Below are 14,728 nucleotides of genomic sequence, written 5' to 3' on the forward strand. Positions count from 1 at the left end.
AGGCCGCCATGGCAACAGAAGAACCCAGGGGCCCAGAGCCAGTAGGCTTCTACTTCTGCGACATCGTCTCCAGCAGGATGATGTTGGTCGACACAGGGGTTGTTAGATCAATCTTCCCGCTGTCCAGAGAAGACTGCAAGTGTGCACCGGACCCGGCTGCCTTCCTGACGGTCGCCAACGGGTCCCCCATCCTCTCCTACGGCACCAGGCTCCTGTCGATCTCCATCCTTGGCTGGAGGTATTCCTGGGACTTCGTCGTCGAGGATGTAAGGACCCTGCTCCTGGGTGCGGATTTCTTTGCCCACTTTGGGCTGGCAGTTGACGTCGGTCGGAAGCGCCTCCTTGACACCGACTCCTGCCAGTCTCTCCCGTTAGCAATGGGACCCAAGGCGCCCACCATCTGCTCCGTCGCCCCCACCAGTACTCACAGCTGCTTAAGGAGTTCCCTGACGTGTTCAGGCCAGAGCTCCGCCAGGTACCCGGGACCCCAGCTAAACATGGCATCTACCACCACATAAAAACAAAGGGTCCCCTGCACACACAAGGTTCCAGAGGCTTCCCCCTCGGTGCCTTCAGGAGGTCAAGAACGCCTTCGCCGAAATGGAAGGGATGGGAATATGCAAGAAGGCCTCCAGCCCATGGGCCTCCCTTCTCCACATGGTGCAGAAACCAGATGGCTCCTGGAGACCCTGTGGTGACTGAAGGCAGCTCAACCTCACAACGGAACCTGACCATTACCCCCTGCCGAACATGCAGGATCTCATGGCCTTCTTCCACGGGACCAAAATATTTTCTAAGTTGGATCTCTTGAAATCTTATTTTCAGGTACCAGTCGCGCCAGAGGAAGTCCCGAAGACCGCCATCATCACACCTTTCGGGTCCTACGTCTTCGCCTTCTCCACTTTTGGCCTGAGGAATGCAGGGGCGACTTTCCAGCGGCTCATGGACAGCATCCTGCGTCTGCTACGTTGATGATATCCTTATATTTTCCAAGTCCCACAAGGAGAATCAGAGGCACATCCGGACAGTCCTGCAGCGCTTGCAGGAGAACGGCCTCGTCGTAACGTTCGACAAGTGCACCTTTGGTGTCCAGAAAGATCACTTCCTGGGCCACGAGATATCATCGGATGGTGTCCTCCCGCTCACATCTAAAGTCGCGCCCGTCACCAGGTTTCCCGTCCCCACCTCTGTCAAGGCCATCCAGGAGTTCCTCGGGATGGTGAACTACTACAGGAGGTTCATCCCCGGGATTGCACACACCATGGCCCCCCTGACAGAAACCCTGAAAGGCCAACCAAAACCCTTAGAGTGGGGACCCAGCCAGCAGCAGCTCTTCTCCCTGACAAAGGCCATCCTCGCCGAGGCAACTGCCTTGGCCCACCAGGACCCCACCGCTCCCTTCCAGCTGATGACGGACACCAGCAGCGTCGCCTGTGGAGCCGTCCTGGAGCAGGTCATCGACAGCGCCCTCCAGCCCATCGCCTTCTTCAGCAAGAAGTTCAACCCCACAGAGGCCCGCTACAGCACCTTCAACAGGGAACTCTGTGCAATATACCGAGCAGTCAGGCACTTCAAGTTCCTCCTGGAGGGCACGCCCTTCACAATCTACACAGACCACAAGCCACTGGTCCACGCCTTCACCAAGCAGGGGATCACATGGTCTTCCAGGCAGCAGCGACACCTCGCAGCCATCGCGGAGTTCACCTGCTCCATCAAGTACCTCCCCGGCAGGAAGAACCCTGTGGTAGATGCCCTCTCCAGAGTAAAGCTTAACGCGGTGCAGCTTGGGATCAACTACGAGGACCTCGCCAGAAAGCAGGCCGCCGACCCAGAGACCCCAGCCTACCACACCGCTATCACATCCCTGAAGTGGAGGGATGTGCCCTCGCCCCGGGGGGCCCAAATCTCCTCTGCGACGTCAGTACCGGCCAGCCCCACCCCCTGGTGCCCGCCTCTCGCCGCCGCCAGGTATTCAAAGTCATCCATGGGCTGTCCCACCCCTCCAGCAGGACGACGGCCAAGCTACTGTCAGATAAGTTCGTCTGGCATGGAGTGCCAGAAGGACGTCACCGAGTCTGGAATAGGACCTGGGCAGAGCCAGTGCCTGACAGTGCCAAACCAGCAAAGTGGGGTCACCTGATGGTGTCTGACCGAATAAGGCGAGTTTCGCAGCCACCGCCAGGGCAGAGATTCCAGGCCATGTTCACATCGACATCAACTGGGCCCCTTCCTGTCAGGCGGGCCAGATATCTCCCTCACGGTGGTCAACCGCTCAACAAGGTGGCCCGGCCACACCTATGAGGTGTCCCTCATGGCCTGCTGGAAAATACCAGCTGCCGTGGGTCCTCCTCGGGCTGAGAACTGCCCCCAGAGCCGACGGCATCCTGTCTGCAGCTAAGAAAACCAACGGCGATCCCCTCATGGTCCCGGGCGAGCTAGTTACAGAGGACCGCCACAACCCATCGGTCCAGAGGCTTTGCGACATAGTCGGCAAGTTCGCCCCCTGCAAGGGGACATATACTGACAGGTCGGTCACCTTCACGCCGCCCGGCTTGTCCTCCACCACCCACGTCTTCATCAGGGATAACGCCGTCTGCCCGCCACTGACCAGGCCCTACAGGGGGCCCTTCCGCATGCTGGAGAGGAACAACAAGGCGTTCCTGCTCACCCTTCATGGGAAGAACGACTGGGTGTCGGTAGACCGCATTAAGCTCCCCCTCCTGGAGGAGGACACAGACATCACCACACCTCACCCTCCACCTGGACAGTCGTCGCCACAGCCGGCCCCCCATAAGAAGCGGCACGCGGCCGCCCCCGGAAGCACCCGCCCACACCCGCAGCCAGCCACCCCCACACACAGGGTGTTTCCCCGATGTCCTCACGTAGCTGCGGCACCCTTCAGCGCCCCAGCAGATACGCCGACTAATCAGACGTTACCCACGTCTTTTGGCCGGAGTATTTGTAAAGTCTCTGCTGAGCGAGTTTTCTGTAGTGACGTCCCATTTTCTTTGCCTCTACAATTCGTCACACCTGGCATAACGGGTCACGCAGATCCAATCATTTAAACTATGTATATAATTATTTAAATACCTGTCTCCAATTTGTATATCATGTATTCTTCTTTCGCAGGCATCAGATTGTATTCAACTCCATTTCTGTCCATTTGTATATTTCAAAATGTATTCGTTCACTGTATTTATTGTTAATTATTATCAACCTCAGGTCACCCTTGTTCTCATTGTATTCCGTGGCGCGACGTCAGTCTGCCGCTATATAAACCGCCTGGGTCACCAATAAAGCAGCAGTAATTTTTCCTGCTCGTTTCTTTTGCACCTCTTAAAGGGTGCTTGGCCTTAAGTCCTAGGCTTCTACCTAAACTTTTCCATTTCAAGTAAAGTCATGAAAATAAGTTCCGAAATTGCATATATAGACGTTGCATGCACAGATACTTTTTCTTACCTAACTTTATTTTATTAGTTTCCTGAAGTTATCCTGACGCTGAAATGATATGATTATAGGGTTTAGTGGAGGAGTGACTCTGAAGGTCTATTGTAAGTGTTCCTGTAATACTTTTAATGATTTATTTAGCAAAACAGAATCCTTATATCCCCTTTGTAACATTCCCTGACACTATTAATCAAATAATAATAATAATTTTTAACTAATGATAATAATATTATTTATTTACATTATTACTGACGCCTAACATCGTTAAATAAGGAATCTTCTAAGTTCATTTTCTCAGGGCTTTGATGTTCCAGCTGATCATGAGTCCTGGAAGAAAAGCTGGAGCTTCCACCCAAGTTATTGGTGTCTCCCACAACGTTACTGAAGAAAAGGTGGACTAAAAACGAAAATTCCATTTGTTTTGTCTGTGTTTGTATGTTTGTCACTGGGTAGGGGTTGATTTTGAATTATAAACCTTTCTGGGGTGACCTAGAGGCTGTGCAATATTTTGTCTAGGTCTGTCAAGTGGTTCGAATTTCTATATTCAATTGAGCCATTTCTATACACAAAGAAAAAGAGAACAAAAGTCACTGTCACTTTCCGTGCAGGTAATTTCCACAGCATTAACTGATTCTTGCTCCTGCACAAATGAGTCATCAACAGTGGGTCAGCAACCCCCACACTCTGAGCCATTGACTTCTATCTTGCATGTACTGTGCTTTCGTGCTTCCTGGATATTAATGAGCTTTTCCAGTACCTCACAATCGATATATCCAGCACTTTCCAGGTCTTCCGCCCGCTCTTTCTCCCTTTCATCACTTCACTACTATGCACTCTTTTCGTCGAACTGTCATCCTTCATTCTTTCCACATGAACAAATAATCTTGAAACGTTATGATCCCACCTTTGAGTATATATCTGGCAATTAGGAATACATTTACAAACACACCTATGGTCTTCAGAGTTGTAGGACAAGCATAGCATTTTATAGTTACTTCCAATAGAAGTATGTACACCTTAGTTATTTGTATATCGAATCTACAGGTTACTTTTTACCAGGTACGAATAACCACAAAGCCCTCTTACCTTCTCGAATTCTTCACACTCTTTGGATACGCTTATCACCATCAACCCTAAATTGGATCACCAGGCTTTAGGCATTGTAGTGACGAAGAGCAATCGAGAAGTTAATAGGGCATTGTGATTATTACAGTTACCTCAGATTTCTTCAAAGTAAATCAAGGCAATTGGTGTAATTTAAATAGTGTGGTTTATTTCATCCTGCAATGACAGTGTCAATGGCTAACACATATACAATCAGCAGAAAACGACTTTAACCATCAGGGCACTGATCTGCTGAGAATTGACGTTTAGCGGACTGTGAGCAGAGGTGCCAGATCCTTTTAAGCATTTATCTGGAGAATCAAAAGTAAAAAATCTGAAAATTTCCGTAAAATTTATAAATTTTACTGTTTTCTTAAAGTGGTCCATTTAATTTAACAATTTCTCAAAATATGTGTTATTCTGAACATGACAATTTGAATATGCAATTTAAAATACATAATTTAAAATATACAATTTAAAATTATGCATGATTGCAGAATGCAGTCCTGGAATTAAGGATTAATGAAGAATGCAAATGAATTATCAATCTATATTTAAGGATTAAAATCCCTTGATAAATTTACATCAACAGCAGATTTCAAAAAAAAAACATAGAAGAGTTGTTCACCATACAGTAATAGAGTTACACACAAACACTCACACACACACACACACACACACACACACACACACACACACACATATATATATATATATATATATATTGTAATATTTTAAGTTATATAATTTGATTTTCGTAAAGGGAGTTTTAGAACAGCAGGTGGAGAACATAATGAGACGAGAAATTATTCACCTCTCTTTTATAACTAGCAGGGTTCACACAAAGTGATCATGGCCACCTTCCCTCTTAGCGTCACATCTAGTTGCTGATCAACTCTTGCAAACTGCTTTCGATAGGTCTCCACTTCTTCCGTAGTTTAATTACAACTATTAATTACTTACACACTGATTGACTTCCATTAATTTGCAATGTCTCATTACATATAGCAACCTCATTTCCCGATGATTTATTGTTTAGAATCAGAGGCAATAATGGTGCTTCATGAAATAGTATCACTGAATTTACTCTTGAGCGTTTCTACTGTACTTACAGAAACTTACGCTGGATGTTAACGTTCATTTGATGATGACGCCCAGTTTTATAGAAAAATTACCCCAGTATTAAAGATTGCAAATCAAGTCAATAATTAAATCACTTCAAGGGAAAATGGCACAAAAAGATACTCAGAAAAACTGAGTTGAAGAATAAAGAATGCAATTAAAGCAATAGTAAAATGCAATTTAAAGGAAAATGGTACTGAAATGAATCAAAAATTAAAAGATGTCTTTCGCTCAGCAGTAAATTACGCTCCCAATAATAACGGCACCGAAAGTGTGCACAAATGTATCAAATGATGAAGCCTGTAAAGCGACCAACAAGAAAACGGTCCTCGAATAATATTTGTACAAAAGGATGCACCAATGGATCAAATAATAAAGAATGTAAAATCAATCAGTAATGAAATAAACTAAAAATAAAACATAACAAAATAAAACAAAAATTAAGTAAATGGAAGACACACGGATAAAGTTGTGTTGATGCCATGGAACACAAATTTACTAATACAGAAGACGAATATCTCACAAGACGGTAACAACAATGAAATAAATGGAATTAGAAATACAAGCAACTTCAACATGATTTACTCTAATTTCGAATCATGTGACAAAATATCTCTACATTTTAGATCCAGCACAATTAAAAATGATCTCAGCACATTCGTCCACTGGGGAGACAGGAATTGCTGCATTAATTTACTCCTGAAAAATTAATCAGGGCAAAAATGAGAAATACTCCATGAAAACTACAGTGGTGTACTGGCCTCGCGTCTTATCGGTGAAGGGTATAAGACAAACTCCGTCTAACGTGTGATGGGAATGGAATGGAATACAGAATTTAGGCCAAAGGACAAGCGCTGGGACCTATGCGGTCATTCAGCGCTGAAACGGAAACTGGTAGTAGAAAGGTTTGAAAGGTGTAACAGGAGGAAAACCTCGCAGCTGCACTTGAAACAAATGTTAGGAGAGAGTGGATAGCAAGATAGAGGAAAGAGAATATGAATGGAGATACCGTAGAGGGAGTGAACGGGGTTGCGGCTACGGCCCGAAAGAACGTCGCAGTGAACCTTGAGTAATGCCTACAGTGCACCGCGTGAGGTGCACTGACGGCACTACCCCACTATGGGGTCTAACGGGTGAGGAGAGCTTACCGCAGTCTTTCATTATTTTATATTAACGCTCAAGGAAAAGCCTTATCAACATTACGGCAGCAATAGCATTCCCGTAGTGAGCGAGACACTCTTGAATTGAAGAAGAAGAATCAAGTGAGTTACTTTAAGCTACTCATTAAAACAAACTCTCAATTGCAATGATAAAATGCAACGGAAAAGGAAAATTAGAGACAGTAATACAGAAATCTGTTCCAAAATTTCATTCCGAATTCTGCCCTAAAGGGTTAGTTAGGCGCGGTTGTAATTTAAATATGAAAGAAAACTTTATTATAAAGAATATTCATCAATCTAGGAATTCACAGGTACAGTTGACACATGAAAATATCTACAATGATACACACAGTTAACTGAGTAAATAGAAAATAAAATTAGCCCTGCTCTCTTCCACTGATGCAGCAATTAAACTTGGTATCCCTGATTTTGCTCCACTTGAGGATGAACACAACAACAATTACAATCACCATCTCTGAAGAATCAGTCAGGTACTTACTTTAGAGTGGAAATTATCTAAGTTTTACCGGTTCATGTTTACGAACCTCTTTGTAACACTAAATGACAGGAGTTTGACGGACTAAAAGAGACTTGAAAGGATAAGGCAATGCTTTTCTGATTCTTTACGGGGATCTGTAATTAATCAGTGAGCCTAAGAATGTTTCACAACAGTAGAATAACAGTTCACTAAAACAATAGCTTTCTCCATTACAGAAACAATCGAGGCGATGAATAACTACTCAGCTATTTACGAGAAACATCCAAACAATTTACGAAAAGTTGATTGTCATTTCACTCTTTACATTACTCTCACAATATTTACTTCTCCCTTTTCTGAATTAACTCGCTCTAGTTACTTATTTCTTAACTTTGGTTGTGCCTCTAAGGCGCCTCGCTGTCGTCTATACTGTGGATCTCTGACGTTGGGTTTAATTACCACAAGGGAAATTGTCAGCTCAGGTCAGACGGTGCACTGTCCTCAGTTCCTTATACAGTTAAAAGGGGACCCCTGGGCTTTCTCTGCAAGATCACGGAAGTGTCAACTTAGTTCAAACTCAGCACCATCGCTCGACTCTCAGGAACCCTCAGGGGATGCGCCACCTCTAAATTGCGCTCCAGCCAGCTACACGAAATCGCCGAGCGCATGCTTCTTTTTGTCTTATAATAAGCAAGCAACGTTGAAGGAAGACCTCATGCGGCGAGAAGATCACGGGCTACTCTCCTATGCGAGGGCTTGTAGGCCGATGCAGGATCTTGGCATTTGGTTGATTGGTTTCTAAAGGACATCCTATCTTAGGTGGGACTTGTTCGTCTAGGGCGTTAAGTCTGGAGGGCATGTTTGTAAAGGGCAATGGAACCCATTGCCAAGTGATCGTCATATCCCCGTGACGTTTTCCGCAGGTGCAAGCCGTTTTCGTGTCATGCTTCTTAAAATGACCTGGCTGCCATTAATAGTGGGGACCCACTTCTCCACTATTTCTTGCTCGTGAATTTTATCAGAGGAAAACTGTAGGTGAGCCTTGAAAGTGCTTCTTGGAGGGGATAAGGAGATTAGGACAGGAAAGAAAGTTGAAACGAGAGGGGCGGTCGGAGTAGAGGGCAATCTAGTTGTTCTCCGGAGGGGGCCAAAACCCTCCTGTTAACGAAAGGATGCAAAGTTTGACACGCTCTCTCTCTCTCTCTCTCTCTCTCTCTCTCTCTCTCTCTCTCTCTCTCTCTCTCTCTCTCTCTCTCTCCAGTCAGTTGCTCTGGACAACGTAGGTGATATCTTACTTTGTGATAATAAGCGCGGTTGTAACTTGAAATATGAAAGAAACTTTTATAAATCTAGGAATAATAACTAGAACGTTTTGGATAAATTTTGGAAAGCAGTCAAACTAAAATTAAACACGAAAGTAATTTTGTACATTAAGCTGGAATGAACTATCATGCTTTACAAACATGAATCACGGAATGACAATGAAACTATGAGTAAAATATCGTACCCATTTTAGAATAAAGTTTCAATAAGAACACCAGGAATCAGCCGACTGGGTAAAGTAAAAAATGATAACTATAATGAAAATTACGGAAAAGGATAGGAGAAGGCCGAGACTTGTCCTTCCCACCACCCTTTCAGTTAGAAACCCTAGAGACACATTGATAAGAACCATGGGACAAGAGGCTGGAGATGAGTGAAGATTTATGAGAGTGAAAGCACAGGAAAAACACGAGTGGCGGATTTTGACAGAGGCCCTTTGTATCGCATGACGCTGGATAACGATTATAATATATTTGATGGCGGTGAACCTATTCTAAGTGAGATTATTATACACACTTGCATACTTACACCAGCAACTAACCAAGACAGTTTGTAGCGCCCTTATGTTAAAATATCTATAATTTCTCACAAGTATATCATTATTTCTCATCATTCCTTTTTATTTCAATCTATTGTGGCAGAGGCAGTGAGTACAGATACTAAGAGTCTGCATATCTTTGAATTTTCAAGTTTTTTTTTTTTTTTTTTACTTTCAAGTAATTCTTTTTTAAGTTCTGCATAATATTAGATATTACGCTAAACCTAAACATAAAAATAGCTAACATGACATCAACAATATGATTGTCTATTTTATGATTTATCATAAAATAGACTAAATTTGAACCAAAAAAATCTTGTAACTGAAAAAAAAGATAAACTCCATATCTCCCCCTCCCTTTCTCTCACTGAGTTAAAAACGCTTCACCGTGAAGATTTGACGAGCTGCACGTGATACTGCCGCCATATATGATAATGGGCTTCCCACCTTCGGGTGAGGCAAGCTAAGTATGATAAGAGCCCGTCGCCTGAGTTGCCTACAGTACAATCTGTCACGTAAGTGTCAGTTGGTACCTGAATCCCCGAAGAACGCGGGCGGAACAGTTTAAGGTGGAAAATAGCGGTTTAAAGAAAAAAAAATTTCATAAGGAAATAATCTCCACAACGTATACATAAAATACCTTTCATTGGCCTTCCTAAGAGATTCTTCAGGTGATAATTGTAATTGCTTGAAGTGTACTGATAGCGTTCAAGTGCTGCCGTACGGATTATTTTTGAAGGTGCCTCACGCAACCAGTTATCATCCTCTTATATACAGGCTTTCGTATGATTTATGACATCGTGTGACTGATGAGTTTGACTATGAATTGGATAACATACAGGTACCAGAACTTTTCCTAGGGTGCTTTAAAAAAGGTGAATAGGAAATATTACTATCATTATTCAAGACATTTTAATCGAAGAAAATAAATCAGAACGCCTTACCTTGCAAAGCAAGCTTCCACAAACCATTTGTGAGAACAGGAAAAAAAAAAAAGATATTAAAACATATAAATAAAGGTATATCAATAAACATGCAGCGGAGCAAATAAGGAAAGCTATCCGAAATAACTCCATCCCTCACCAGTTTTCAGGTCCTTCACTCTTGCAAGCCTGAAATAGCTAACACTTACGGAAGAGCGCTTTTCGACAAGGAAAGGGCACAAAAGAACACAGATTTGGTTAAGTATTTCTACGAGGAACTCACTGTACACCAAATATCTGACAGAAGGTGCTTAGTTTAATGTGGCACACTTTCTCTTCTAATAGGTTTTAGCTGATGCTTGGGTATTGCTGGCGATAATTTGATTATTTTTTATCACTAATATATATATATATATATATATATATATATATATATATATATATATATATATATATATATATATATATATATATATATATATATATTTTTATATGTTTCCTGGTGCAGGTGGATCTTATGACTCCACAATTATTACTTTACTCGAAAATGGCCTTGTAAGATACCCAGGACATATAAAACACAAACAAAAAAAGAAGTACACGGAGCGGAGGGCTCTTCACTAGGGAAGTGCGTGAAACACGTGGATATAAAAATAGTTATATTTGATAGCACACAAGGTCAAAAGGAAAATTAACTGAAAATACGGTAAATTACTGCCGTGAAGTCCTCCCGAAGGGGGAGCTTGGGAATGCCAGGAACACGGACCAAGGATAATTCTGCTACAGGCGTCTTTCTGAAACGATATTTGGACCCACGTTACACATCTAATGCTGGAATTTGGGGATTGAATTACTCGGGGTGCACTGAAGGCGCCAAGGACTCCCCGAGGCGTTACTTGTGACTCAGAGGAAAGAAGCTGTGAACACGTGGGCCTGGCTTGAACCAAGGAATATCAGGGAACACAAAGTTATAGGCCCAGAGATTAATAAATGCAAAAGGGCTAAGTAATCGTGACTAGCAACTCGTTTTGGGTACATTACCACATTTGTAGGGGCGTAGGGCTGACGACGTCTTCTGCCGAGAAACACGTATGGAAGCGTGGACAAATGGTAGCCTCCCTCTCCAAGGTATTTCTTCAAGTCGTAGATTGGGGCGGAAAAGGGCGCCCTTGGGATGATGAAAAGGCCGCCGTTTAATGTCAGCTCGCGTTTGGAGGACTTGCAATCCCCCTTGCAGTCTTCTAAGGCCACGTGGAATGGAACACGGGCACACAGGGCGGCGATGGGATCCACGTGGCGGCGAGCGGAAGAGGAGGGCAAGGGCAACGGCCCGCAGAGGCGTGACTGCTTGGCTTAAACTAGCGAGCGCGTGTGAGAGAGAGCTGTCCTGGCCCTGACCTTTTATTGCTTCTGGACAGGGGTAGGGGGGGGCGATGTCCTGACCCAGGTCGCACCCGGATATCATAGAAAACGATTTTCTTTCCCTGTACCAAAGAAAACAGTGCAAAGCCAGTTTACTGTCCCCAAACTATTATATTTTCTCTGAGCCCCTATTACCCCGACCTTCAAAGGTTCAAACCAACCCAAAGCAGGGAAGGAGAAGAGTTTCCTAGCGGATTTTGGCGCTACTCTTTACAGCTCCCCTGGCAAGATAATATTCACACCTATAAACGGGTGCGAATATTGACAAAAGCAAAAATGAGCGAAGAAAACGTTCGACTTTATTCTATCTTTTACTTTGCTACAACCTTTACTTTACTTTATTTGTAAAACTCTGATGCCACACTAATCAATAACAAACTGAAGGTTTACTTTAGGAGCAGAGTGCAATTTAGAATATACAATAAAAGGGTAAACTTGCTTGCAAATTAATTATTGCTCAAATACTTCCTAAGTACTGTTTCTACCCATTCTTTATTCGATTTACTTTACTGGGGTAATAAGGCGCTCAAAAGAAAATAAACAAAGAACACTTCAAAATTTCAAAATAACAACAACAAAATAAAACATACAAGGCAGAATTTAAAAGGAAACAAATGTAAACCCACTGATTCCTTAATGCTATCCTGGAATTACAGGCATGCTATTACTTGTGCCTTGAAGAGGCGGCATTCGTGACAATACACTGTAGGTATTAAATAATATCCCCTTTACCAAAATTGTAATAATAGAATTCAATTCTTCTTTTCAATCGACCTCCAATTGTTCACAAGCTCGACGAGCATAACTAATATTTCCCACGAACGTAAATCTGAAGGGGCAAGAACTTGACAGCTGTGAGGCAAAGAGATTATTCGCGGGTTTTAACTCGCCAACTTAAATGACGCTAAATTTTTAACGTCTGCAGCTTACAACTCGGGTGTAAGCTAAAAATAGACTACTCGACTTATGAATGGGAGGATAAACAAATGAAGGGAAAATGGACAAGGATAACATTCTCCACAGGGATAATTAAAAAAAAAAAAAAAAAAATGTAAATAAAAATAAAGGAAACTACACAGAACAACAACGAAGGATATTACTTCATACTAAAGGGCGGGCCGCACCGCGGTGATTAAAAAGGCAACGTTAAAATTCGTAAGGGCAGGAGTCTTGTGACTCAAGATTCGTAAAAAAAAAAAGATTAAATGCAAAAGTAAATAATATACGTAGAAAATAAAGGATAACAGAGTGAGGTATTTATGATTTACTTCTTTTTCTAACTTCCGTCGCCAACAGACGACGGTCAGAGCTAACTCTTAGCCCAAGGGCGGGGAAAAGAAACCCAAAATGCGCGACCCCTTCAGGAAGAGTTGACACGCCTGCCTTGTGCCAAAGGACGGGCGTAAGGGCGTGCCACTTCCCACTCTGTCTCTCTTACTGCTTCAAAATAAAATGATTTGTGCATTTTAAAGGGGGATGATATCCCATATGTTAACTGCCGCTTGCGGTGGTAAGTAAGGGAAAGTGTGAAGGAAAGATCGATAGAGAAGGATGAGGGATAGAAATTCCAAAGGAAAGGAAGAAGATAGGCGGAAGGCCTTGACATCCTCTCCTGGATGAAAGGTGCCAAGACGTTCAAAGATGAAGAAGGGGCCCTATGCCAGGTTTGCACAGGGGCCAGAAGAGCTCAGGGCTCCTTGTGGACTACCTGCGATCGCCCACACCCGTGGTAACTCCGCCGCGAACCTCTCTCCTCCTTGGACCGTTGTCCTTGGCCGGGGAATCGGAGGGCCCGAGGCCAAAGGGGCGGCAAGGTGCCATCTGGGTCAGCTGCTGCGACAACTGACCCAGGAATCTTGTTCGCCATCTCGGACATTAACCGGCGCAGATCGCAGAGTTCATCGGCCCAGGAAGGCGGGGCAGAATCATGACTCGCGGAAGAATCTGCGGCGGGCGGCGAGAGAGAGGGGACGGCCGGAGGGGGGGGGGTCGACTTGCTTGCAGGGTGACCAGCTCAGGCACTGACATTGGCACTGGCGCTGGTGGCGATGTGGTGGTGGTCTCGTCTGTCTGGACGGACGGAGACTGGCACTGCTCAGTGCGCCGAAGGGGCACTGGCAGAGGAGCTGAAGGCCGAGATTCTCCTGAAGGAGATCTGGCTGAGCCTCGGCACTGGCACGGATGCCGTGCCGGGCACTGGACTCGGATTTGGATGATTTATTGAGGAATGGGGACCCCGGAATGGTGGTGGCTTGAAATGGGACGTAAAGTCTTGGCCCAGGAGGACGTCATAGTCTCCTGGAATGTGTTTCGCTTCTGGCGGCGAGACGAGGGTCCTGGCTCTGTGGGGTCGGGTGACCCTCAGTTGGACCGTAGGGAGGATCATTTTAAAATTGTTAATGCCCTCAATGGTGACGAGCTTGCGTCGGTCTATTATAGCTCCATAGGGAACTTTGTCCCTCACTTATGAGGAAATTTGCGCGCCAGAGTCGTCAAATGCCTTGACCTGGCGTGCTGAGTATTTACCTCGAGGAGGTGCCACATAGATGGGACCCTCGGCAGGAGGGCCTAAGGACTCGGGATTCGTTACTGCCAGGGCGACGGCGGGAGTTCCTGCCTTATTATTTCTAGGGCATTTTGCCCATGAGGAAGAGTGGCCATAAACCTTGCACGCCGTGCAAAAGGTTTGGCTGAAATCTCTTCGCACTGCCCGGCAGAGGGCGCAGGCGACTTATTAGGGGCTGTCGGGAGAGAGAGACGCGGGTGGTTTACTGCGGCATTGCTCCTTGGCATGCCCGATCTTTTTACAGAACCCGCACACAACGGGCTTCTGTGATTGCCCATTCTTCGGCGGAGGGGCACCAAAGGAAGGCAGGTGGAGTAACTTTGCGCTGGAGGAGCTCTCCTGGGGTGATGAGTATCCCAGGAGTCGGCGATGCGACAGCATTCCACCAACGTCGGGGCTCCTCTCGGCGACGTGCGTGGCGAGGGCCGGAGGGGTGTAGAGTAGAAAGTTCTCTATTTTTATCTGTTCGATTGCATCGTTGAGGGTCGTAACCCCCACGGACTCGAACCATTTGGCACGGGCACGCTCGGACTGGTAGGCCCAGTCTGCCCAGGTTTGGTTGGCCTCTTTCACCTGCCCTCGCCAGCGCCTCCTCCAGCGTTCAGGGGTTATCTCGTACGCCTTTGCGATAGTCTGGCGTACGAT

At 45.0% G+C, this 14,728-nt stretch overlaps 1 protein-coding gene across 1 annotated transcript; it reads left to right on the plus strand.

Moving 5' to 3' along the window:
* The first annotated feature begins 2,297 nt into the window (after positions 1-2,297).
* On the plus strand, positions 2,298-3,848 carry LOC136845476 (uncharacterized). The gene is made up of 2 exons (XM_067115649.1): positions 2,298-2,882; positions 3,762-3,848. Exons 1-2 carry the CDS (start codon positions 2,298-2,300, stop codon positions 3,846-3,848), a joined length of 672 nt encoding a protein of 223 aa, XP_066971750.1.
* The last annotated feature ends 10,880 nt before the right edge of the window (positions 3,849-14,728 follow it).

The sequence above is a fragment of the Macrobrachium rosenbergii genome, chromosome 14 (assembly GCF_040412425.1).
Source record: "Macrobrachium rosenbergii isolate ZJJX-2024 chromosome 14, ASM4041242v1, whole genome shotgun sequence".
Classification (NCBI taxonomy): Eukaryota; Metazoa; Arthropoda; class Malacostraca; order Decapoda; family Palaemonidae; genus Macrobrachium; species Macrobrachium rosenbergii.

Coding starts and splice junctions, on each gene's coding strand:
- LOC136845476 (XM_067115649.1), top strand. CDS start 2,298: ATGAGGTGTCCCTCATGGCCTGCTGGAAAATACCAGCTGCCGTGGGTC. Junction 2,883..3,761: donor TGTTTCCCCGATGTCCTCAC/GTAGCTGCGGCA, acceptor TTGATGTTCCAG/CTGATCATGAGTCCTGGAAG.